Below are 26,537 nucleotides of genomic sequence, written 5' to 3' on the forward strand. Positions count from 1 at the left end.
AAATACCAAGACCGGAAGTCAGGCAGCTGAGCGTTGGGACAGGAATGAATCTCGAGACAAGAACGCTAAGCGCGTTTCCTTGCCTCGAGATCTCTTAAATACTACCGCGTCGGGAGTCGCGGACCGCGGGGCATGACACACTCATCCAGATGAAGATTTCAGAAAGGCAGGTGTGAAGATTGGACGGTCCTTGGTCAGGTTGGGATAGTGAGACGACCAATTGGGTGTCGTCGGCGTAACTAATGATTTTTACTCCAAACGGGGCGACCACCTCCTCCAGTGGGGACATGTAGACATTAAATAAAGTTGGGCTAAGGGAGGAGCCCTGCGGTACTCCGCACTGGAGGGGAATCGCCGTGGAGCGGATGTTACTCTCCCAAACCTGGAAGGTACGGTTGTTTAGGAATGACGTGAGCCATGACAAAGCAGTTCCTACCACCCCAATGATACTTCTGTTGTTATTTATATTTATGTTTGTACCGTTTTTTTTTTTTATTGCTACACCTTCTAGCAAGTGATTAACATCAGTGTCCTCTGTGACATTATATTTTAGTGTATCTTTATTGACAACACCAGATTTAAACACTCACATCACGCCAGCCTCTTTCTACGTTTATTAACACACCAACACACGTCTTAAGCACCGCCCTCTCTTCAGAGCACGCTATCACTTCACTCAGATAAACCGCGATAGATTGAAACACATTGGAGAACGCAAGCGGATTTTGTTCTTTACACTCCGTAAGCAGCTGTTATCAGCGCCGCACATTCTTTATACCTTTTCTCAACGGTCATTAAACCGGCATGTTACCGACTTTAACAGCATCGTCTAAACAGCCGCGTCAGCACTAAACTTGCGCCTCACTTTCTCTGTACTTTTACTTAACCCAGTTAACGTTCACCAAAACGGCAGCTTACGTATCGCAACTACATCGTTCAAATAAGCCATGTTTACACCACTGCTCCACATGCCTTATTCACCCGTTGTGAGGTCGTCTTACCTTCGTATTAAAACTTCCGGCACCAATTCATTATGGCACATCACTTGAATTTACCCGACACAACCGCCACAATATGACTCCAATCATATCGTGATTCACCTTAAATAACCCATACATACCAAAAGCACTTTTCATTCACTTGTCTGTTACTTTTTAAAATAACACTTCACTTCTTGAAATAACACTTCACTTTAAAAACAAAATAACTTTCACTGGCAAATCACCAGTGGGTAAAGGTTCTTAGCCTTTCTCTATGGCTTCCCTCATATATATCAGCCAAGTATACCTATAGGAATCTTTTGTTATTATTACAGAATATCCCCCGACGAAGGCTATTCAGCTGAAATGCATTGGGATCACTAAAAGTCACGAATCAACCACAATGCATTCTGGGAATTGATGTACACAAAGTTTGAATTTAAAAACCACAGAATTGTGATATAACAATTCTAATAAAAACATTATATTATGGACAAAGAGTCATTGTACACAACGTATTGATTTAATATTGAAACCTTCATGGAAAGGACCCTGCAACCAGTGCTCGGGGGACATACCCCACTTGCATGGGGATGCGCCTAGTTTGAGTGTCACAGATTATAAATCCGGCATTTCAGCCTTTTCTCCAGTCTTTAACTCTTAACGGGTCATCTTTCCCAGCAAAGTGCTACTCATCTCTCTGCCAGTAACAACGCACATGCACTTACTTTGCATATTCCTGCTGGTATTTCAGCCACATATCCAAGCAAAACCAGCAATGCCTGGAGAGACACCCCAAAAACTGCAGACAGTACTTTTATCAGTTTTTACCAACATTTAATACATCGGGACAAACCATGCCAGATATAGATCTGGACGCTTGATACCTCACAAAGTCCAAAGCCCATTGAGAACAAGAGGCCCGTGATAATGCCGCTGGGAAAGAACACAAGCGGCAGTGAAAGAAACAAGCCTGCGAGCTGTGCGCGCGCACCACAGTGAAACATGTGGTTTCAATTATCGCGCCCGTGTCTGGGCACGATAATTTAAACCACATGGCCTTTGGTGCGCAAAATAGACACCAATAGGCCATGGGCGGAGAAATGCGCCCGCCTTTGGCCTATAGCATGCCGTCTTAGTGAAAAACACGCACACAAAGGCCAATCGCGGAAGCCAAAAGGAAAAGCACACGAACGAGCGTGTGCGATTCCTAGGGTGATTTTAAACCCCGTACAAGAGGTCTCTCGCTGTGCGACCAGGGCTGCGCACTGCAACGCTAGGCCCAAGACCTAAAAAGTACACAGAAAATGTGAAAGAAGCATTTGTAGTATCAACTCAAAATTATGAGGGCAGTTTAAGATCTTTTTGCCCATTTATATTGTCATTGTGTCTTTAATCATAGCGTACGCTTACAACCCTCAAGTTGATGCCCATCACAAGATTCTGTATCTTCCTTTTTCTTACACTTTATTTAGAATCCACACGGATGACAAGGTCACAAGTATAATGACCAAGTCCAGAATAAGAGTGAGGCTACACCATGTTCATTTATAGACCTTTTTCACCTAACAGGAGAACCAACAAGAGCTGAAGAGAGAGGAGAGAAAGCAGAATGTAAAGGGATGAGAGGAAGAGAGAGGGACACACATCTAGAACAGGAGCGAGACAATGTGAAAGGGAGACCGAGAGAGAGGGAGCACGACAGCGAGCAAGCGGGAAACAGTAGAATATGAGATGAACAGCTAGAGAGGGAGAAAAGAGACAAAGAGAGAAGGGCGTAGACTCTGTGTACATTGTGAGAAAGAGGGGCAAGTAGACATCACCGGCAGCAGAGCTGACGCTGCCCCCCTGGGTCGGTAAGTACTCACACAGATCAGTGTGAGAGACACAACCTTGCAAGCGCTATGTTACACAGTCTAACTAAATACGAAACAAAGCGCTATGTTGCACAGTCTAACTAAATACAAAACAAAGCGCTATGTCACACAGTCTAACTAAATACTAAACAAAGTGCTATGTTCCACAGTCTAACTAAATCCAAAATAAATTGTTTAAGAAAAACGAATCTGAAATTAAAATCAACCGTCAAAAAGAGAAAGGAATGCTAAGAAAAGGACCGATCCGAAATGCAGTTTAAGCTGGACACCCATGAAGCACTGACATTTCATAGTCGCACTGACTGCGTGTAGTGTGAGCATCCAAATAAAAGGACGAGTTGAGACATCAAGTGCACGGGGGTGGGGTTAGGGGGGCAGGGGTCATTTGTGCTATACAAATGCAAATAACGTTCAGAAGTTTTGAATAGTGCAGCATGTCCTCTGGCGGGTTCTTTAGGGCACTAAAAATCAGTGGTGGCTGGTGGATTTTGAAAGTGGTGGGCAAAAAATGTTGTACCCTAATGTAATAAGTGATCGAGCGAAGTGAGCGAGTCCAAACTGCAAAAGGAGTGTGCGGGTGCAAGAAAAGTTTTGAAAAAAATGGTGGTTTTTACACCCCATATTTACTGCAAATTATTGAAAAAAAGGGGGATCCAAACATAGCATTTTTATGAATAACTGATTTGGAAAACTACATTTTGAGAGTGAAGGCCCTCTACGTTAAAAAATGAATACCACTTTTCGTAGTTACATACCTGGATCACCTTTATGCAATATCTTGAGATGAATTAGCATGTGTGCGTTTTGCCTCTGTAGTTTCCTGTGCGATCTGTGTGACGGAAATAACTCCAGCGGTAGATATTACACATTTTCGCTCCTTTTTCTTTTCCATATGATGCTAAACCCTATCCATGCTCAATTATGTGGTTCTTGAGAGTGCATAGTCGTACACATACAGACACACACGCCCCATTAATAAAATCAAGACAGACAAATATATGAATTTGTTTTGGGCATCAGGACGTTTCCTGGACGAGAACTCGCAAATTATTTTACATTTTACAGTGTAGATGTATGCTTTGCTTTGGAATATTTCGGTCTTTGATGTAGCGGTTTGTAATCATGTCATGTTGTAAATATATTCGCAAACAAGCTTCATTTCAACGAGACTGTAGAGCCTGTTTACTGTACATTGGAAAAATCCAATCCAATCTGTGTGAGCTGACTTCAAAAACGAAGTTGTAAATTACAGTAGGGTGAGAGAAGTGACCCAGTCACAACCCAGACATGTTTACTTACTCAGTGCTTAATTTGAGCAGGTGCTTTCTGGTGCTCAGCACCGGCACCTAATCCTCAGCACCGGAGCTTATAGCACCAGTTAAGGACACACTCATTAGGAAGGCAGGTGATTTTCCACAGTTTCACAGGATGTTGGGCCACGCAGAGACTTGAACCGGGATCCTCAGCTCTGAAATCAGCAACTGTAGCCATTATGCCAAGTCCCCTCTAGAATAATAAGTGCCAGGGCTCTAGCCAGGAGGCAGTTTGCTCCAGCACATTTCTCATGTTAGCGCTGCCTCCTGAGGAGAGCCCCGGCACTTTTTATTTTACAAATTAACCACTGTACTTACTTTATCTGCCTGGGAGCGTAGGCATGCGTCACTGCGCTGGAGGCAGTCAGTCCTCGCTGTGCTTAGGTGCAACACACATATTGGAGTCAAGCTGCCATGCTGAATGGGCAGTGTGCGCTGATGTGATTGTCTAGAACTGGGGATCAGACAGAAGGGTGGCTTAGGGTGGGTCAAGTGCAAAAGGGGGAGTCTAGTGAAATCAATATGTGTGTGGGTTTTTTTTTACCTTTGTAGCTAAAATAATTGAATACTTCTGTGTTGGTTTGCCACATTGAAAACAGTATTTCACCCAAATGAATACAGATGCAGCTATGAAGAGGTGAACCAGATTGTGAATGATGCATAATGTGGGAGTTTAATGGTGGGAAAGACACACTTCTGTTTATGCTCTAGGGAGCAGACGTCAGTCTCAGTCTTGATGAGATTGGCACATGAAGTTGCTTAGGGTAACTTAATGGCGGGTACCTGGATGACATACATACATACTGCATACATAATCCAGTGTGTCGTTGCAATACATAATGTGCATATCTACTAAGCTCAAAAACATAAGTGCAAGACTTAAAGTTGTTAGCCTAAAACAATTATGCATTAAAATAACAGACAATTTTAGAATTCTGCAGGTGCACGAATTGTGTTTCCCGTGCCTGGCATTCTCAGCCTTTGAGGCCCTGCCTGCCGGCGCACACTGATAGGATATTAAACGCTAAAGATGGTGAAGCATGCAAGAGTATTTTAAACTATAAAACGTACGGTGAATTCTCCAGTACTTTTTATAGTTTAAAATACACAATGAAAGGTTTGTATGCTTCACCATTTTTATCTTTTAATATCCTATCAGTGTGCGCCGACAGGAAGGGCCTCAAAGGCTGCCCAAACCAACAACGTACTCCACCATGGCAGCAGGGCCTCAAAGTCACCCCCCATTTTCTACACACAACTATTCCGAATTACAGACAGGCTATCTTTAGGCACACACAGAGTTATTTTTCATTCAAAGTAGGGCAATTTCCAGTCCTTTGCAAGGCAGATATACACGCAAACATGTTTCCTATCCTCTCCCTCATTCAGTGTCTAGGCACACACGGCGCTATTTCTTGATACATGGAGGGCTATTCCTGTCGGTGAACATATGGAATAGATTTGTAGAAGGGTTTCTTATATATGATGAATTTACATTTGGATCTGAGATCACACAAAGTTCGGGCGAGAGGTTAGCCTGAAAGGAAATATAATTTCCAACTCTCTGCCTGCTGGGAATTCAGGTCACTGGATATGACTGATGAAAGATTAATTTTGGAACAGTCAAACGGAGGCACAATTTAACAACACGAACAGAGCAATAAGTGGTTTACACAAACAGAAGATTTTTGTACTGCGAATGATACATAAGGAGGTTGTTTCAAAAAGTACATCCCAACATCGCAGACGGGGGGAACAAAACAAAATACTCTTATCTTCATATTTCACTTTATAGAAAAAAGATTTTGTGCCATCGATTATTTTTGTTAAGAAACCGTTTTATAAGACTGCCGGCTAGATTGTTTTGCTAGTACAAGTTTCTCATCAAAGCTATAATAATTTATTTCACGCAGCTAAAGGGCATGGCTGTATAAAGTATACTTCAGGCTTTCTCTTCAGACAAATGTAAAGAGCTATGGCTGGTTGTACACGGCTTTGACGGAGGCGAAAGTAGAAATACTGCACCACTAGAAAGCTTACATGCCACCCCCCTACCGTACATTGCTCTCTGATAAGCATACAATGGCCGCATATGAAAAGTTAATATACAAAGTTAAAGACGCAAAGTCAAAAATATGATGAGACACAGGGCCCTTTTCTTCACCTTTGAACATCCCTGAATAACTCTGACAATGGCTAGGCAGCAACCCCTGTACTATACATCCGATCTTGACGTAATAGAGACCGCAGCACTTAGCTGTGGCAATCACATGGGCCCTATGAAACAATTTTTACTGGAACACTGACAATGGCAGAACATTACTTTTACTCTAGCCACAGTCCTCGAGACACAGACCAGGCTATTCAGACTCCGAGGGCGCTTCACCGGCCCCAGAATCGTCACTTTAAAGTGGCCAAATATTTAAGGAGGCCTGGAACTGAGCGGTACAGATGTCAGGAAGGAACTTACATCAAAGAAGGATCTAGAGGTAACGAGGACCCGCTATTCTGCTAGACTCTCTCCCGTGGCACATGTTGTTTTAGTACAAGCCCGGCCTGCTTGTGAAGCCCCCACAGACACACCTCATTGTCATTGAAGGTCTGGAGACACCCGAGAGAGCGGGGGTTCCGTCGGGCCTGCGTCCCTCTTTCGGTCCTGTACACTACGGGCGGATTGTTTGACCGGGTGGGCCTCCTGCCATTGAAGTGACCGACCGGCCAGGGCTCCTGAGTGGGCCCGTCATGCTGGGAGTCGTTTTGCCTGCATTGCCTCAAGTCTTGGGCCTGACTGGAAGGAGTGCATAGCCCCCCCCAAAAAATCTGTGATTACTGATTTGCGGCCCCCATGAGCACTGTGTGTCTAAAGGCTCCTCAGGCTATTCTGCTTACCTACCTCTTGAGGCCAGATTGTGGTGTGCAGTCAGTCGCGGCCGGCATTACGGGCGGCTGGGGGGGGGGTGGAAATGGGGATCATCGTGGGGGAGGCTGGCGGGGTTTAATGAAATAAAAATATCAAATAACTTACTCCGCTTCTAGATAGGTCTGACTCCCGCCGTCCTGCAGCTCTCCTCGTGATCCGGAAAGGCAGCCTCCCTCCCTTCCCTCCGCCAATCACAACGCAGGGAGGCGCAGGGGAGAGCGCCCCAGCCACGTCATTTTCTCCAACATAGGGAGAAAGGGAGAGTGGGCGGCCGTGCTCAAGGGCAGGAGGGGAGTGGCTTACCCACTGTTGTGGGTACTGACTGTTCGGTCGGCTCCAGGGGCCGACCAAACAGTCAGTACCCACAACAGTGGGTAAGCCACTCACCCCCTGTCCTCGAGCAGGACAGCCCACTCTCCCGCCCCCAACCAGGCACTTCTGCTTTCTCGCAGTGCGAGAAGCAAAAACATAAAATGGTAGTTTTTACCATTTTATGTTTCTGCTTCTCGCACTGCAAGAAAGCAGTGGGGCGACGCCCAAACGCCCCTATGGAGGAGCCGCCACTGCTAAAAATGATTTAAAAGCAAAGGCCAAAGTTGGAGGAATCATCGAAGTCGGTTCATTGAGCCCTGACCCCAAACCCGCAAATAAAGCAGAGGGCTTCGAGTTTGTACTTTCTATGCTGGTTTGATGGGGTTTCGTTTGCAGAGAATCATGATAAAGTAGATGCCCGGTTTTGCAGTGTACGCCTGGACTGAGTAGATGGCATTACAATAGTCATGACGTGCTGTGTGACCTGGGCTCGGGTGAGCTCCACATAGTGATCGTTTTGTAGGAGGAAGATAACTTTACCAAGGGCTACCTCACTTGACCCCTGAATGAATTTGGGGCCAGAAACAAAAAAAGAACTATGCATTTACAAGTAACTCACCTATTCAACAAGTCTGTTAATCCACAATACTATGGGAAAATTAAAAACACAAAAATGCATTTTGTCTCAACATTTCAATAAAAAAAATATTCTTCTATATCCACTATGCGGCACACCTTCTGCCACGCTAGTTTTTAGTAATTACAACCGAGTGTGAGCCGACCAATGTTTTAACAGGAATAAACAAGCAACAAAAAGACGCGCGGCCGTGGGACACGCTCTGTGGTAGGGGAGGGGGAGGAGCGTTGAAACGCGAGGACGCACTCTGTGGTGGGGAGGGGTGGAGCGAGGCGTGCTTAAGGGTGCCGCGAGGAAAGCCAGATGGCGACTGTGCGCAAGCTCGGTGCGCGAGCTCGCGCGCCTAACCACAAGCTCTAGGCTAGAAAAAAGCGTATGGTAGCACTTTGAAAACCCCGCTTACTAAATGTCTCGCCAGGGCAGCGCATGCGCTGGCTCAGGCGAGACCTTAAAAACATGCTTTCTGAGTAAAGTCTAAACTTTTTGCCAGATTTGCTGTAATTCCTTTCAACAGTTTTTTCTAAATAGAGAGCAATGGTTCCTATGAGAACAAACAATGGAAATTACACGTTTTGGATAACCTTTTCTTAGCCTCTCTAAATGGATCAGTGTGAAACTTTCCATGAAAAAGCCAAAGTGGATTAACTTTTTTTGCAAAGTTTGTGCCGATTGGTCAAACAGCTCAAAAGGTATTAAAGAAACATATCATATTTTCTAATATGGAAACTTTGATCATACTTTAAGTCCACAGTGGTGACCGTCACCATGTAATATTTTGTGATCCTGAATATGCATGTCTTTACCTTAGAGTGAGATTCCAATTGGCTAGTTATTGGGACCAAATAAAGTTTTGCCTTTTAAGGAGTAAATAAAAAAACTGCTGCCTCTTCAGCATCATGTGTTTTGACCAGCAAACTTAGGTAACCACCTTACTATCCTCCCATTTGATAATTTGTATTATCTGATTGTCTAATTTGATAGTGTTGTATGATTTGATTGAATAGTCACTATTTATAGAAAAGTCAAGAATTCATCTCGGGCCAAAACACCAATAGAATCTTAGACTTGCCTAACATACATATAATTTACATGTTCAATACATTATCAAATATCACAACCTAACTTACCTCCAGTAGGTTGATGGCATGACCCATTGCATGGACAGTCAAATTAGCCATCGCAGATCGTGGGATAAATGATGCTGGAGTAAACACCCATGATCCCTCTATGTTGGCACCACCAGTCTCTGAAACACCAGAATGTAAAATTAACATACCACATCACAAAGAGAGTGATACCGATGACCACAGTTTTTTCTGACAAATAGAAATCTTGCAGCAACAATAAGTTGGAATGTAAGGAATTATGATTTACTCATATTTCGCAAAGTCAAACTGAGGCCCAGTTTATGCATATAAAAGTAACAAACATTTTTGCAAAGAATGATATTATTGTGTGCATTATGGAGTGTGATGTTGAAATACCACATAATATAATATAAACATAAGATAAAATAATGCAAGATGCTTAACAGAACTTTAAATGGAAATTTCAAATAAGCATTATACAGTAGGTGCACTAAGCAGAGTGCCAAGAACAAGCAATATAACATTTCCTTCACAAAAAGTAATGGTTTTTGATGACCATTCAATGTTTTTATTTAATTTGCTATACAATACCAACCACCTCACATTTTAGCACTCTGGATGTGTGTGGGATGTGGTGCTATGACTGGGAAACATAAATATTAAGATTAAAAAACGTTACACATTTGAAAACATTCTAAATTAACACATTTTTCTAACCCTCTAAAAACATATTGAAGCATTGTGTACATTATGCACATAAAGGGCTGAAGTCCCAAAATCCATGGTAACATAGTAGTGAGTGTAAAGTACATTTTGATTGTCCGCAAAAACTGATTCACCATGGGGCAACTGAGGTAGGAACAGGACCAGTCCTCAATTGCAGATGAAGTGCTTGCAATTTTGGCAAGCTCCTCCACATATATCAAAGGAGTGGGCATGCCCTTCCTGCTCTCTAAATTGCCTAGTCGGTATGGCTAAGGATCCTGCTCAGGTGAGTAGGATCCTGAGCTTTCACCCATGGTACCATTGGAGGGACCATACATATTCATGCTTACACTTAAATTTCGACCCCTAGGTTAAGGGTGGCAGTGTATTTGTATACTCCACCATTAATACATTTGAATAACAGGTGGGGGACACGTTCTGCAATGGGACAGGAAACATTTATGTCCATCCCTTCATTGTTTCTTCCCATGCAGCAGCCATGCTTTTAGTCAGGACTGTTGTAAGGGAGCAGGATTGATACATCCCATGTATTTTATTTATTTATTTATAGAGCGCAACATTAATCCAAAGGGACATCACAGCGCTAAAAAACAATAACTGAGTGTAGGCGGGGGAGATTTCCAGTTAGCAGTTTAGTAGCCGGGAAATAAATGTGTTTTTAGTTGTTTCCTGAACATTAAGTATTCTTCAGTCATACGCAGTTCTAAAGGGAGTTTATTCCAATTGACCGCTGGTAGTTTTGAGAACGATCGATCGCCCATCCTAGCTTTGGTCGTATGTTTGACTGATGCCAATGCCTGATGGCGGGATCTCCGATTACACAAAGGTGCATGAAATTTTAGTTTCCCATGTAGGATTTGAGGGCCAGTTTTATATAGCGTTCTGTGTGCAAAACACATGAGCTTAAAATTGGCTCTTTGACATACAGGTAGCCAGTGTAATTCTTTCATGCAGAGAGAGGCAGAACTATACCTACTCTTATTGCATATAAGTTTAGCAGCTGCATTTTGGACTACTTGTAATCTAGTGAAAAGATAGTCAGCCATGCCCATATACAATGCATTACCATAGTCCAGATTACTCACCAGTAGCGCCTGTGTCACAGTTTTCCTACAGTTTAAAGGGATCCATGGGAAAAGTCTTCTAAGAAGTTTTAATATGGCAAAACTTTTTCCACATAGTGATCGTACTTGGTTCTGCATAGACAGAGCATTATCAAAGATGAAGCCCAAGTTCTTGGCGGCCTGCCTAGGTTCGGGAGTGGTTCCCAGTGCCTGGGGCCACCAACTATTTTCCCAAATTGTCTGAGCTCCTCCTAAAAGTAAAATCTCTGATTTTCCGGCATTGAGTTTTAAACAATGTCCAGACATCCAGTTTGCTATTTCAGTAAGACAATTAATGAGGTTGTCCTTAGTGTCCACTTTTGTCAGCTTATCAGACAAAGGAATTATCAATTGTGTGTCGTCAGCATAGGAGCATATATCAAAGCCCCATTTCCTGCTGATATCTGCCAAAGAGGAGACGTATATATTAAAAAGAGTAGGGCTCAGAGTAGCTCCCTGTGGTACTCCATAGTCAATGCACTTAGCAGTGGAGGAATAAGGTCCCATTTGAATTATCTGGGTTCGGTTCCTAAGAAATGACGCGAACCATGCTAAAGCATTTGAGCATAGTCCTTTTTCATGCAGAATTCGCAGTAGTTTGTTATGGGATACAGTGTCAAAAGCCGCTGTGAGATCCAAAAGGATCAGTGCCACAGTTTTACCCTGATCGACTAGAGACCTGATGTTATCTGATACAGCTAATAAAGTAGCCTCGGTACTGTTGTTATCCCTAAATCCAGTTTGTGAGGAGTCAAGTAAGTTATTGGATTCAATAAAAACCGTAAGTTGTTTATTAACCAATTTCTCTAGGACCTTCGATAAATACGGTAATTGAGATATTGGTCTATAGTTGGCTGGATCATAGATTTCAAGACCTGGCTTTTTTAAAAGGGGAAAAAGAACTGTTTTTTTCCAGATATCTGGAAAGGAAGCGAGCTCTAGTGATTGATTAAGAGCTTAAGAGAGAGTTTGTATCCACCAACATTCGTTTTGATTATTAACATGTGCTAAACGCCCTCACATAGTGAGGGAAATGGATGAAGTCACCATTTAAATGTGTTTATTTATTCATTTAAGGGTTTTTGTAAGTTCCAAACCAATAACGCATAAGGTTTTCATCAGAAGAAATAAGCAAGAGCGAACTATCAATTCTCCATTGCTTGTCTACAAGTTTACATAAATCTTGTCAGTTAAATAATCATTTTAGCAAGGATAATATTTTGTTTCTAAAATGAAGTCTGTGGGCTTTGAATTAAAGTTGAAAGCATTTTGATAGGCTCATCACACGGAGTTATGGGGTTGTAATCACACAAGGTCGGATTCAATTCATATCACGGACATAAGGGTTGCACATACATGCCACTATGTGGAATAATTTTAATCTAGGACACTTTACAAATATGCAATTAAAGGAAAAATGAATGTATCAAGAAAAGCTACTTGTTTTGTTACCTGAGCGGAAGGTGACATCTGAATATGAGGAATATTTCCATGTTTCCCAGTCAAACTCTTTACTTAAAATTTCATCTGGAAGAGAATCTCGAATATGCTGTTTCATTGGGTCATCAGATTCTAAGAGCTGTGATAAATGACTCCATACAAAGGAACCCACTGGAAAAAGAAACAGAAAGTTACACTGCAAATTATGTGTCACTACAACTAAAGAACTAAGCAGAGAGTCGATACAACTATGCATCATGGCCATGTTGACTTCCAAAGAAAAAGACTTAGGAGTGTATTCATAAGGAAAAGAGTAACTGTACATATCACGAATGTGCTTGGGATTCACAGACGTTCCATGATTGCAAACGAAAATTGATGAATGTAATAGATTTCCATGGGTACACCGAAGCCTATAGCATTGAAAAATAATCGGCGAATTTGTAGTTATATTCAACATGCTAATATTTTGTCTCATTTTCTTTCCCACCCAAAAACACATTATATTTTCCTAGTAGATTTATGTATTTTTCAAGAATAGAAAAAGTCAGGCAATTTTTTCAATGATTTTGCATGACATCACCCGCCCCTATCCTCTCCCTTTTCATACCCACAATCATATGATTTTGAAACATCTGGCATTCTTTAAAATCTTCTCCAGTCATAAGTGAAATTTACAGTTAGAAATGCCAAGAGTCATCATTCCATCAATCTGTATTTGCTCATTTCTGATTGAAAACTCAGCTGTCTTTAGTTGCCGTTTAGGCTCATTGATTTCTTTGTGAATTGGCATCATGCTTGTATTTTAAACTAAACCAGGTAGAACAATTTCAGATTAACTTTAAACTACATGAATTTCCACAATCTTCTAATATTAGCAAGCCTAGGCCCTTTCATTTAGGAAGTATGAAATAAACATTTGGCCACATAATGAAATTATTTTCTGGGTGGACCATTCCGGAAGAAGTAGCACCAGTTTCCGATTGTATTATAACCTGATTGCTTGAAAATAGATGTGCCCATCTAAAATGAAAATCAAAATGGAAGCTCCAAAAAACTGTTGCAAGATGCTTCACATGAAATTGGATGTAAGAAAGGGAATAGAGGCACAAAAAGATTCGATTTTAATTGTTGAGTCTAGCCATCACATAGATGTTTACCTCTAATACACAGGCAAATAAAAGAAAAGAACTAAGCATCCTGATCTGAAACAGCTCTTGGTCACTATTAAGATTTGGGGTAGAAATGAGAAGTCATAATGAATCAGATTGTATACGTCTGATGTTCCACAGAAGCAAACCATGGTGAGTCAGACCCTTAGGATCTTGACAGTGATGTGGAGATATCTAACAAGTGCACAACTTTCTAAGCTAAAGAGGAACAGTGTGTTTCCAGCACACATGAAGAAATTAACTATGTTATAGGAATAGAGAAGGCCAGTTAAAGAGCAGATTTTTTTTAAAGAATCGGGGAGTATGATAGCTTTCTGAGGAACTCTCCTATAACTTCTATAGGTGTAGACTCAATGAGTCTCAGGGTTAATAACTGAAGTCAAGAGGATAACAACAAGGTTATCCCATTGAGATCCACATCATAGATTCCAGACTCAGAGTTATTTGAAAATTATGATTAGCAGCTGAAAGATCCAAATAGGAAAAGTGTTTTAGCATCAACATTACCCACCTTAAGTCTGAGACTGTCAAATACCACTAAAGTTACACACTCATTCACACGGGCACCCATTCCGTGTGGATTCAAGATGGATTATTGTTCAGGATACTGTTAGGGTTAAGATAACCCTGTTTGCTCCATGAGTTAGTTTGGGTTACTTAAGAGAGACATATGGTAGAAACTCATCAAATCCAGAAGATTAATTTTGAGCAGTGATGACAACACAGCAGTTCTCCAATAATCAGATACACAGCCATCAGATAGAGAAATTTTGATCAGATGGTTTGATACCTGCACTAGCTTTGTAGCACATATGTCATAGAAGCTGTGGATACCTTTGCGGATGAACAGTATGACAATTAGCAGGAGAAAGAGGGTGACAGGGAACACAAAAGTGACAGTGTGGACAAGGGGCTTCTGTGATGAAGATATAATTCAAAGTTCTCAGATTCAATCATACTTATTTTTTGCACTTTCAAGTCTCTTAAAGATAATAATTTGCAGTTTTGTTAATGCTTTCACAGGGGAGGATGAGGCCAATGGACAAAAGAACTCACAAACGAAAGTACATTTTGAAGAGGTAAAGATCCTTTTGAAAATATAAGCCAGTTGATTTCACATGCTTGAATAGTGACGCTGGAGGAGGGGAGGTACTGGAAGCATATGAAGGCATAGTCCTGGGGGTTGGTAAACTCTTTATGGTCGCTACCAATAGCACACGGGAGTCACAATCCCCAAAATGGTTTGACAGGGAATGTTCACGAACCTTGCGCCATTTGAAGGTAGCCTTGAAGCAGTCCCCGAAGGATGAGCAACTGATTAGAAATTGCAGGCGAGCCAATAAGGTGGCCTAAAAGGAGTGTAGATGCAAGTTACAGGAGGCCGCCTCGGAACCGCTTTATCGAGCCTGTGACACAGGGGATAGTGGCCTTTTTTGGAGTGTTGTAAACAGGCCTTGTTTCTCGGAGGATTCTGGCTTGCTCTATGTCATCACATCTCGGAGCAACAGTGGGTGGCTCATTTTGAAGGTATCTATAACCATGAGGAAGGGGAGGGTGGCAAAACTCCTGGGACACTGGCCAAAACCGGCAACCGAGTGGTCTTCAACTAAGATGAAATCCAACAGGGAATCCTTGCCCTGACCAGAAACAAGGCCCCGTGCCCTGATAGTATACCCCCAGGTTTCTTCAAAGCAAATATTGAGGTTTGGGCCCCGCTATTAACGCACGTTTTAAATGCAGCTGCATAGGAGGGGTTGCGACCCTCCTGGTCTACTGCTGTGATCGTACCCATATTGAAGAAGGGGGACAAAGAGAACCCACAATGCTAACGGCTAATCTCACTCTTGGATGCCACGGTCAAGGTTTTAGGGAGGGCGGTTTTAAATAGGCTGTCTGACTGGGCAGAATATAATAACATCTTGAGTGACGTCCGTTATGGATTTAGGGAAGGGAGGTCAACAGCCGACCAATGCCTCAACCTCCATCTAATTATCAATAAATACACTGTGGTTCGGTCTGAATCCCTACATCTAGCGTTCATGGACTTGACGTCCGCCTTTGACAAGGTGAATCGAGTCAAACTGTGGGCACTGCTTAGTGAGCTGGGGGTCGATTGTAGTATTGTGGCACTATTATCTGATCTGCACTCCACGACCTCAGCCTCCGTACGCTTTTCTCCAAGAACAGCTTGCACCCGATCATTTTCAACTATCTTTGGGGTTCGCCAGGGGTGCATACTCGCACCCTTTCTATTCACTTTGCATGTGAATGGGTTAGATTCCACGCACCTATCGGTATCAGCTGACTGTCCCAAGATTAAGAACAGATTTCTCCCCGTCTTGTTATATGCGGATGATGCGGTCCTGATGACTCCTGGAACTCTCGCTCAATTTTTCGAAGTCTCATGTAATGGTAGTGGGCCCCAAAATCACTAGCAGTAAGACCTTTAAGGTACCAAACTTTACTCTGGCTAAAGTCAATGCCTTCACTTATCTGGGAGTTTTATTTTATGCAAAAAATTACTGAAAACCTCTGGTGGAGGCTAAACGATCAGAGTCTGTTGAAACCATGGAGACGGTTTTTAGTTTTCTACAGAGGCTTGGCTCGAGGGCACCTAGGGACCTTTTAAAAATGTATCAATCTGTGTATTGCACAGCTGCGATATGGGAGTGAGGCCTGGGGATACACTAAGGTGGATCGGATCCAGGTAATGGAGAATAATTTCCTGCGCAAGCTGGTCTAGGTCCCCCAGTCCACCCCAGCTTTTACTGTGCACACGGAACTGAGGCTTGATTATGTCTCGGACCTAGTCGTCCTAAATCCGCTAATGTGCTGGATTAAGATCTGGAGCAGGGAGGAACTGAAGTTAAGCAGAATGATTCTTGAAGACTGTTTGTCTCTGGACTGGGCATTGAGTATCTCATGGTTAGCTCATTTTAAGGCTTCCTTTTTTCTTTAGGTAGGCCTGACACTTTTGTGAATCCAACTGCTCTCTCCGCCCTTGAGCTGGGGAGTGTTAAAACATTCTTTCTGGAACACTTCCGTTTGGAGAGAGAAAGCCTAGAACTCCAGAAGCCAGCAGTTAGGGGCCATATGCTTGTAAAAACGGTCCAGGGGTTGGAGCCATACCTGGGCCTGGTTCGCTCACAGCATGATAGATTTCTATTGGGCAGGTTCAGATTTAATCAATCTCATAATTTTCGTGGGTGGGTTTGGCCGGCGTGTAGGAAATCCTGTGGCTGCGACAAACGTGTCTCCATGGGATTTGCTTCCCTTTACAGTGTTTTGTTCTTACTACAGTTGGCCGAGGAAGCGATTTTTAATCCATCTGCTTAAATCATTGCACTTTAAACAAGTCAGGCCTGCCTTGTTGTATTAACAGATGCTACCCACGATCCAGGTGATTTTAACTGTTTTGTCCTTTTTACGGGCTGTCTGGGCGTCAAGGGAATCGAGACATGATTAACTGCGTTATGTTTCCTGTTTTTATAAGCAACTGTATTGCTTGCTTTTATTCTCATCTTATGAATTCGATTTTATTATATTGATTTGTACTCTATTATGATGAGTTGATTTACCGAATAAAGATATATTATTAATTGATTGATTTCACACTCTAGGCAATAGTTGGTTGCTGGATCATAATTATAGAATTTTTTCTAAGTGCTCATTATTGTTTCAGCAGGGGTCACTTAGCAGTTTTGAGTTTTACTTTCAATATATATTACTTTAATGCGAATAATTTCACCAAGAGCACTTATAAACAGTCGGTAAGAGGCTTCAAGGCAAATAGATGGGTCATTGTCAAAAATATAGGTTTAATTAAAAGTTGAAATTCCTGTAGCAGAGGATTCGGCAATTTTCAGAACATAGTTTCCATGGTCTGCTCAATAAAACATGTTTGATTCTGGTTGTAGGGTCACCTTTGTGCTTAACAATCTTCATTTGGAAAAACAATACTATGAAGATATGACAAGCTCAAAGGAAAGGGAAACTCCGCCTTGCTCCAATCACCAAAGTAAAAAAAATAGACCCAATAAGTAGCCTGGTGTGTGCTTGGAGCTATTTTCACATTGCTCTTGACCCAGAGTTGCATACTGTCTGGCACTAGATTAAGAAAGATGAACAACATGCTCGTCCAGACAGACATTAAGAACCTTGTCAGAGGCACCATTTTATGGACAAAGGCCATCAAGGTGAAACTCCATAATGGCAGTTGTAGGCTCCAAGGATCTTCATAGCAGAAAAATGTAGAGTAGCACTTGTAAAATTATACAATGGAATTGTTAGAAGCCCTGTCCATGGGATTTGAGTGCGCTATACACTTCTTAATCAAACATTTCCCTATAACTAATGGTAATTGATCAATCCTTGGCTGGGTATTGAAGAATCATTTTATACGTGGAGATGGTATGTTGCACAGAAAAGACACAAACAGGATTATTCGCAAACTGCATTTTTAGTGCGTTATATAGTACTATAATAGTACAGCAAATCAATTACGAAATTCTATTCACAAAATTCTGAGTGAAGTTTCTGAGAAGTTGGCCTGGTATATGCTGTCCACTAGTTAAAGTGGGCACCTTGCACCAGTCCAAACAACCCTTATTGATGATTAGGTTTAAGACAACATTTATTGAAAGCTATCCTAGTGGTAGCTATGGAGAGCAGCCTTCAGGCTAAGTCTCGAAGGAATGTAAAGCAGCTTGGTTTACCAAATTATAACCTCTTGAATGACTAAATGAAAGGAGAACCACACAAGGTATATATATATAAAATATATGTATTTATTACTAAACACTCTCTACTAACCTCTTTATGAGATTAGAGAGCAAGGCACACAATAATCCAGTTCTAAAATGACAGTAAATAGCACAATATACAATGGTCCCCAGGGGGAGACCAAACTATATATTAAGAAAGTGGTATAAGAACCACGACTTGACTAGACACAGTGCCTAGAGCACGCAGAATCGCTGGGACCCCAAGGAACCACCCAAGGTAGTGACACAGGAGGCCCACGGAGGACGCGTGCAGTGTGAGAACACAGCCGCGAGCTCCGTACAATCCTATGGGAAAGTCGCGGTTGGAATTTTAGAGCTAAAGGACACTTAGGAGAGGACTTGGAGCAAACCCATTTGGACTTAGAAGGTTCTAAGGCCAGCACCCACGTGAGCACCATAGTACTTGTGTTACCTAACCCAGGGAAGCCGGGTGCATAGGTGTCAAATGGTATCGGGAATCTTCAATGGAGAGTTGCTGCAAAGTGCTGCTGCCGTGGAAAGTAAAAGTGTCCGGTGTGATCCAAACCTGGATCGAAGATGTGAAGAAGCTGAAAGCAGAGGGGACAGAGTCTGGGTCACTTGCTAGTGACCAGGGGCACAATAGACGAATGCCCACTGATATTGGGTGTTTCAGGTGCGATGAGGTGAAGCTTGACTCCACTGCCACGGAGAACAGGAGGCGTTGACAATTACCACAGTCTGCAGGTGAGCTGTCCCACGAAGGATGTCGAGTGCTGGGAGGTCGGTGTCCGGACTGGAGACCAACAAGCCTTGGCAATGGCAACCCACGCTGTGAGAGTAAACCGGCTTCGGTGTGGACCAGCAAGGTCCTGTGGACTCCCCAAGCAATGGAGAGTCAGGGCATGTCTGGAGCAACCAGGTAATCCCATTGAAAGTCAAAGTACCCTTCTTAGGGACCCACAAGTTGACGGACAAGGGATCGCGAAGGGACCTCGAGAGGAATCACTAAATGCCAACGGGTCACTCGAGGAGTGTAGGCCAGTAATCTTCAGTGGAATCACTGCTCGGTGTCTGGACTACAAGTAGCCCAAAGCACAGCCTCAGGGATCACCAAGAAGCATATGCTGCTGCAAATGTGCACGGTGTCCAGGGGTTCAGGTTGCACGGTCCCCACGAGGGCTTTGGATCTCAGGATTGCTGAGAGCACGGATGGGCCTCAGGGAAGCTTGGAAACCCGCCTCCTGTATTGCAAAGTCTTTGGAGTCCTTCAGGAGCTGCGTAGTTGCAAACCGGACAGATGAGTCTTTGGTGGCTGCCTTGCAAGGGAGTAACTCCTTTATTCCAAGGGAGATTCTTCGGTCATCCAACGTTGTGTAGATAGTAGAAGTTCTGGTATTCTGTAGCAGAGTTTTGTCCAGGTAAATCTAAAGTCCTGTAGTCAGGGGTCCCTACTTTATTCCCAAGGAAGGGGTGGGACAAACTGGGGACCCACCTATGGGAGGGTCAGGACAGAGGTGTGGCTACACCCATGTCCTTTGTCCAGTTTCGTGCCAGAGCAGGGGCTAGTAGCCCCTGCAACCGGTTTGAGCTGGACTATGCACAGGGACACCAAATGTGCCCCCAGTGCAGACCTCAAAGCACTCTTGGAGTGCACCCACCCAACCTCAATACACTAAAGCCTGTCTGGAAGGTGCTCACACCTCCCTGTGACAGGAAACCTATTGTCTAGGACTCCCCTGCCAGAGTTTCGTCCAGCAGCAGGACGGTAGACTCGTGTCTGTGGCTGGCAGCATCCATTTTGTGATGCCAGGGTCTGAGAAGCTGGTACAGGGTGTACCGGTGCTGTCATGTTTCTCCCTTTAGTAAGGTGGAATCATACTTCCCACACCGGTGACTGGTGTGGAGGTATGATTCTAAGGTGTTTGACACCAAACACAACATGTTTCCTTGCAGCCTTTCCAAAGGTAGCATTTACCGCGAGGTTATAATGCAATTAAGAGTATATGGTTTGGGTGCATCACAAACAACCCCAGAATAAAGGTTCCGAAGGCTGCAGAGGGGTTCTGCTCATGCATGGGCACCCTCTCACATAAAACCCAGCACCCTGCCGTTAGGATTGATAAGACCTGCCATAGGGGTGACTGATAGATTTACATGTGCAGTGATATGGATAGATATGTGGAACCTATATCTAAGTAAGGGGTGCATACACCACCTTACACAGGCTGCTGTAGCAGACCTGTGGTGTCATTTTAAATGGTCTCCCAGGGGTGGCATAATACATGCTGCAGCCCCTAAGAGGCCTCTGGGGTACCTATGCCCTAGGTACAAAGTATACCATATACTAGGGACTTATAAAGGGTACCCCAGAATCCAATCTGTGGTGTACCTAAAGTACATGCAATTAATTTAGAGAGGAAGCAGCTAGGCTGGGGCCCTGGATAGCAGGGTCCCAGCCAGACTAAAGTCGAAAAACAGTGAAACATCAGCAAAAAGTGGGGGTAACCATAAGAAGCAGATCCTACTCTCCTACAGTGCTTAGGGAGAGACATGTACCCACACACAAAAGAGTAAGCCCATTGATATTTAGAAACTGCCCTTCTAAAGTTACTACTGCCAAAAGAATAGTGAATTTTTCCCACTGAGTGCAGATGTAAGTCCAGCTCATGACGTTGCCAACAAGCAGCACCATCTTGTAGAAATCAATGCAGGCAGATACTTAGAATTGAATTATCTTAAATAGCAAAAATATTTTAAAAATCTAATTCAATGTTAAAAAAATTAGAAATAGTACACATCTAATATTTAATTATAAAAAAAATTGTAATAACCATTTTTATTTTTATTTTAATTTAAATATGAATGTAATAAATACATTTTTTTAAATATAATGATTTTTTTTTATTAATTCTGTGCATCACTTATGATTATTGTTGAAGAATACAAAAATTGATTTACTTTAGGAATGATTTTATGTTTTAGTTTAAACTTGAGAAAAATATTTACTTACAAGTGTAAGTTAGCTTTGTGAATAGCCTTGACATTTTTTATTCAGTTATGATTCAGAAATACAGAGAAAATCAAAGAAGAAGTCTAGGATGAGGTTAGGAATGTGATTTCAGGTTTTAACTGTATATGTAATTATGAAATCTCTGCATTTTTCTCTTTAAGAGGTGTGGGTGCTAAAAGCTATTGCGCCTCAAGGTAAGCTATAAATGAGCGCTCAGATTCACTATAATTCTGTGTCTGGATTGCACCACTTCTGAGGTGCAGCGGGCTGCAAAATTGATGTTGGAATTTACCAAGCCATGGCTGCAAAATCGATGTTGGAATTTACCAAGGCATGCAAATCACGATTTCCTTGGCTTTGCATGGGATTTTATCCCAAAAGTAACACAAGGCTGGCATTACTATGCATTGGGGAGCCGTTTCATAGGTGGAGCATGGGCGTTTCTTTGCATCCACCCATGTATTTTGAAACATGGGTTTGCACCAAAATGATGCGCCTATCCAAGGCGGTCATAATGAGGAAAATACCTTTATTTCTCCTCATTGTTTCCTTTTTGCATATGTGCTGCAGTCTGAAGTACACTTACAAAGAGGAATAATCCTCTAAAAAAGTTCTTTCCATCATAAAATATAGTTTCAAGCTTAAATTCTGCTATATACATAGCTTGAAAATCAGTAGTTTTCAATGAACTTTAAAAGCTAGGTTTGGAACCTGGTCATCATAATTATTTTCTGGTGCTGACTTGTATTCTAGTGTACAACAAAAGCGCCATGCATACTTGGACTTTAAATCAATTGAAATACCGACTGTGTGCTGGTGTTATAATAAGAATGTATGGAAAGTGGTGAGGAAGAGGGTGGTTCTGTGTGTGGGATATACCATTATTTTTCCAAAATTACGTCTACCGACCATTTATCTCTTCAAAATGTTCTCCACCATTACCTCAATCGCTATTAGGTTATGTTTAAGAACCTTTTAACAGGGACCCATGATAAAACTAACTCCACGGTGATCTTTCATATATATTTAAATTATGTTGAATTACATGCAATTGAATAATATAAAAATACTTAACAATTTAATAAGGTTAGAGTTGCAGTATCACGGTTTTAAATTATGTAAGTATACTAAAGTAATTCGGAATTAATTAAATTGAAAAAAACCTCAATTACCATTACCTGAATTAGGGATGTTTGTTATGCTTGGGTTAGCTTATTATTATAGTAACTGTAAGCTTTCCCTGCTTTAAAATATATTTGAAACTATTAAAATTCATTCAAATAATTAAATGGAATACTAAACAGTGCTTAGAGATAGCACTAAGGATGTATGACGTAACAACGCGTGTGTTTACAACGCGTGCAGTTACATCGCGGTTTTTACAACGAACCGATGTAACCACGCGATGCCATTACAATGCAAGTCTTTACATCGACTTGCGCTAGATGGCGTGCTAACATTAGAAAAGCGTAATTTACTATTCCAACTCCAGTCCACTTAACAGTAGGGAAGGTGTTGGGATAGTAAACTACACTATTTGTAATGTTAGCACGCCATCTAGCGCAAGTCGATGTAAAGACTTGCGTTGTAATGGCATTGCGTGGTTACATCGCGTTCGTTGTAAAATCCGCGATGTAACTGCACGCGTTGTCAAAGTTTCGTTGTAAAGGTTGTTCCCCTAGCACTAAGGGCAGACACAAAAGCATTTAGACACATGCAGGTAAGGCATGCACAGACCATGCATGAAATAAACAGCACAATTATTGAGACTTCTTCCTATTAATAGACAGAGTGTTAGATGAACCCCTGCTGTTGAAAACTATTTCACTGATTTATGGGAAAATAATATACAACTCCCAGATATATCAGCAAAACTAAAGGCTGACCGGGAAATAGATGTCGGACAATTTGAGGAAGATGAGTGGGAGGAAGAACTGAGAGCCCTACCAGGAAGTGGCAATAGGATCAGAGTTCAGACTGATACAACTACGCACCCTACACAGGTCACACTACACTAAAATAGCACCCCAAAGAATGGCAACAGTAGCAACAGAAACATGTGGTAAAGGATGTGGGCAGGGAGGAGCTTTGTACATATACTGTGGTCCTGTGTAGAAGAGAAACAGTATTAGAATGAGGTATGGGAATATCTCAAGACTATGACAGGAGTACAGATCCAAGCCAAAACTATTTGTGGTTGATGGTTGCACAACGGAATACAACTAGGCGATGGGAGGAAAGCGACCCACTGCGCTAACGTAATTGGAAGGAAGACATGGACTGGTGCATGTTAGCTGAGAAACAAATGTTTGAGGGCAGAGGATGTCATAGGGAATAGGAAAAAAGTTGCATCCCTGGCAGCAATACAATGGGATGCTGGCTGATGTATAGTGTGTGCATGGAAATGTTGTAGCTGAGATTCGGGAGGAGAGGAGGGTATCACTGACTATGATCAATCAACATTAAGCCTAACAGGTTTCTGGTAGGAAGCCTGCTTGGTCTCAAACTACTGTCATTGAGGTGGCCAGTTTTTTGTTTCTTTATGCTGTAAACTCACTAAAAATATATTTTTTGAAGGATTAGCTTTAGAGCGAGAATGAAAAATAACTTGAATCACATTTAATTCAACATAAACAATGATGCTATTAACATAAATTATGATTAGCATTACAATTATGGTTAGTGTAACCTGAATTGATTTTATGAATCTATAAAGAATTAGATGTTTTTTAATGGAAAGAGGGGATGTGATGGTTTATGGTGTGTGAAATTATATTAATGTCAGTTGATGTATTTAATATAAATTAAATGTAATTAAATAGAACTAATCAGATGTTGATTGTAGAGTAGGAGTTACGTTAGGAATAGCAATAGGGAACCGAAAAGAGTACATTATTTCATTTAATTCAAATAGCTTAATTTTCACTTATCTACAAACTTATTTTTGATAAATGTTACGGCTTGGACTCTGGTGAGCGAGCGAAACCCAGAACATATAGAAAGCCACCTACAATGCTGATGAGAGCTCTAAAAGCCCCTATAAAAGGCAGAAGTGTGCTAGATGAATACTGACATGTCAGGGACTAAAGGTGCTGATGTGCTACAGTACTTTAAACAGTCATTTCAACACTAGCTGTGAGCCTTATAGAGCTAGACACAATGGCCCATATTTATCAAGGTTTTAGAGTCGCCCTTGCACCACGCAAGGGGGCACAAGGGCGACGAAAAACCTACGTGAGAGTTATCAAGCTACGCAAGGCCATCTTGCTTGGGCCTCCATGGCTTGATAAATCTAGAATAACGCAATGCAGTGCAAATCTCTACCTTGCGATACATTGCCCAGAGAGATGTTCCATGACTGGAGCATGGGTCGAGCATGGGTGTTTCCACACATCCACTCATGAATTGTTGTGCATTCCCAGATTTACCAGACCTGGGAATGCGTCAAACTGCTACACCTCCCCAGGTAAGGCATAACGAGGAGAAATATCTCTATTTCTAATTGTTTTTCCTCTTTCTAGTGAGCTGCAGTCTGTAGCACACATACAAAGAGAGAAATGCCTCTCAGGATTTTTTCGTGCAGCTGCACAGCTGTATGACGAGCGGGGAGTACAATTCGTTCCATAAGCAAACGTAGAAATATATGGAGCCAAGGGCTGAATTTGTACTTTAGGGTCTGTCAGAGTATCCAGTAGTATTAGTCCACAGCAACAGTACAACCTTTCCGCATTGTGCCTTTGCACTGGAAAAACGCCTGCCTTCCCCTGTGCCTGAGTCAGGACGTTATGAAATCCAGTTAATATGATCATTACAGCAATTGGAACTATACTGCTATTAGGGCTACCACTGTTAGGCAGTAATCACATGTTTACTTAGAAGATAAAGGGCATAAATGATTCCTTCACCACTGCTTTGATGTTATAAATATTCTGGAATTATCTCCTTCACCTTGACTAGATTTTTCATCACTTAGAACCTGTTGTACTTTCTTAAAGAGGTCTTCATTCGGGCACATCATTAAGGTATAGTATGAGGCAATTCTAACTTCAGTGTCTTCGCCGGGTGCCTGGTAGAGCCGGAGTAATGCTTTACGCTGAAAGACAGAAGACAATGATGACTGTTATACACTCAAGGTGTATTCCTATAAGGGTATAAAAAGTAGACATGAAAACACCTCTATTAATTTTTCAAACCTATTTTTATGTGACGTCACATTCCTACAGGAAATTAAACATTTTTCTAGAATCTTGCTGCCTGACACCTGCTCTAGATATGGTTACCCACTGCCAGCATATCCTCACCTTTAGATCCAATCATTCACAACAGACTATAACCCGCTAACAGTGACTAACAACCAGATCAAATTCCATCAAAGCTTTACCCTGCATCTGACACAATGATACATTCTTAAGGTGCAAACTAGGTACCAAACACAAAGTCACGCACCACAGATGTAGACATTCTAGAAAGCAATACCATTCAATTACCACAGAATTTCCAATGCATGTAACAGTAACTAAGAAGATCTTGAAAAACAAAAGGGCATGAATGGATCAAATCAAATCATATAACTATTTATTGTATAGTTAATTAAAACCAAATAGAGTATGAACCAGTGGCGGCTCCTCCTCTAAGGTGCAAGAGCGTCGCCCCAACTCATGTTATTATCATTTTATTTGTTCCTGCTGTAGCGTCTCAGCAGGGCAGGGTGGGTGGATCTGCTCTGCTCTCAGAGCAGGGTGAGGAGTGGTGGCACCTTATAAGTGCGCATGAATGTTTGACCGGCTCTCTCAAGCCGGCCAATTATTCATGCACACAGCCTGCGTGGAGAACATGCCCAGGCCCTCATTCTCTGGCTGAGCGCCGAACCACGGCACTCAGACCAATCACAATGCTGCATTACTGCGTTATGATTGGCTATGGGGAGCCTGGGAGCCCGGGTGCTTCTAGCTTCCTGTTTACACAGAAGAAGCCAGGAAGAGGATGGAGGAGAAGCGGCAGTGGCCAGCAGGTAAGTGATTAAAAAAAAAAACATTTTAACCCTCCTCCCCCTCTTCCGCCCTCCCTGCCTCACTGCTTCTTCCCGGAAGTGGTCTTCACTGGTATGAACATATTAGGAAAATGCACGTCACAAGTATCAAAGAAGCATATGACAGTAAAGCAATAGTGCAGGCACAATTTTTTTTAAGTATCAAAGCATCAACGAAGTGCCAA

The 26,537-nt window shown here is 42.2% G+C and overlaps 1 protein-coding gene across 1 annotated transcript in view; it reads right to left on the reverse strand.

The window, feature by feature from the left end:
* APOLTP (apolipoprotein lipid transfer particle homolog) overlaps positions 1-26,537 on the reverse strand; it is a 1,292,669-nt gene that overhangs the window by 719,408 nt on the left and 546,724 nt on the right. The window contains exons 13-15 of the mRNA XM_085632129.1: positions 25,272-25,416; positions 12,409-12,567; positions 9,167-9,285 (exon numbers count right to left, since the gene is read on the reverse strand). Of these exons, the coding sequence (XP_085488255.1) occupies positions 9,167-9,285; positions 12,409-12,567; positions 25,272-25,416 (423 nt within the window). The remainder of the gene's footprint in view (positions 1-9,166; positions 9,286-12,408; positions 12,568-25,271; positions 25,417-26,537) is intronic.

The sequence above is a fragment of the Triturus cristatus genome, chromosome 10, assembly GCF_964204655.1.
Source record: "Triturus cristatus chromosome 10, aTriCri1.1, whole genome shotgun sequence".
In the NCBI taxonomy this organism is placed as follows: Eukaryota; Metazoa; Chordata; class Amphibia; order Caudata; family Salamandridae; genus Triturus; species Triturus cristatus.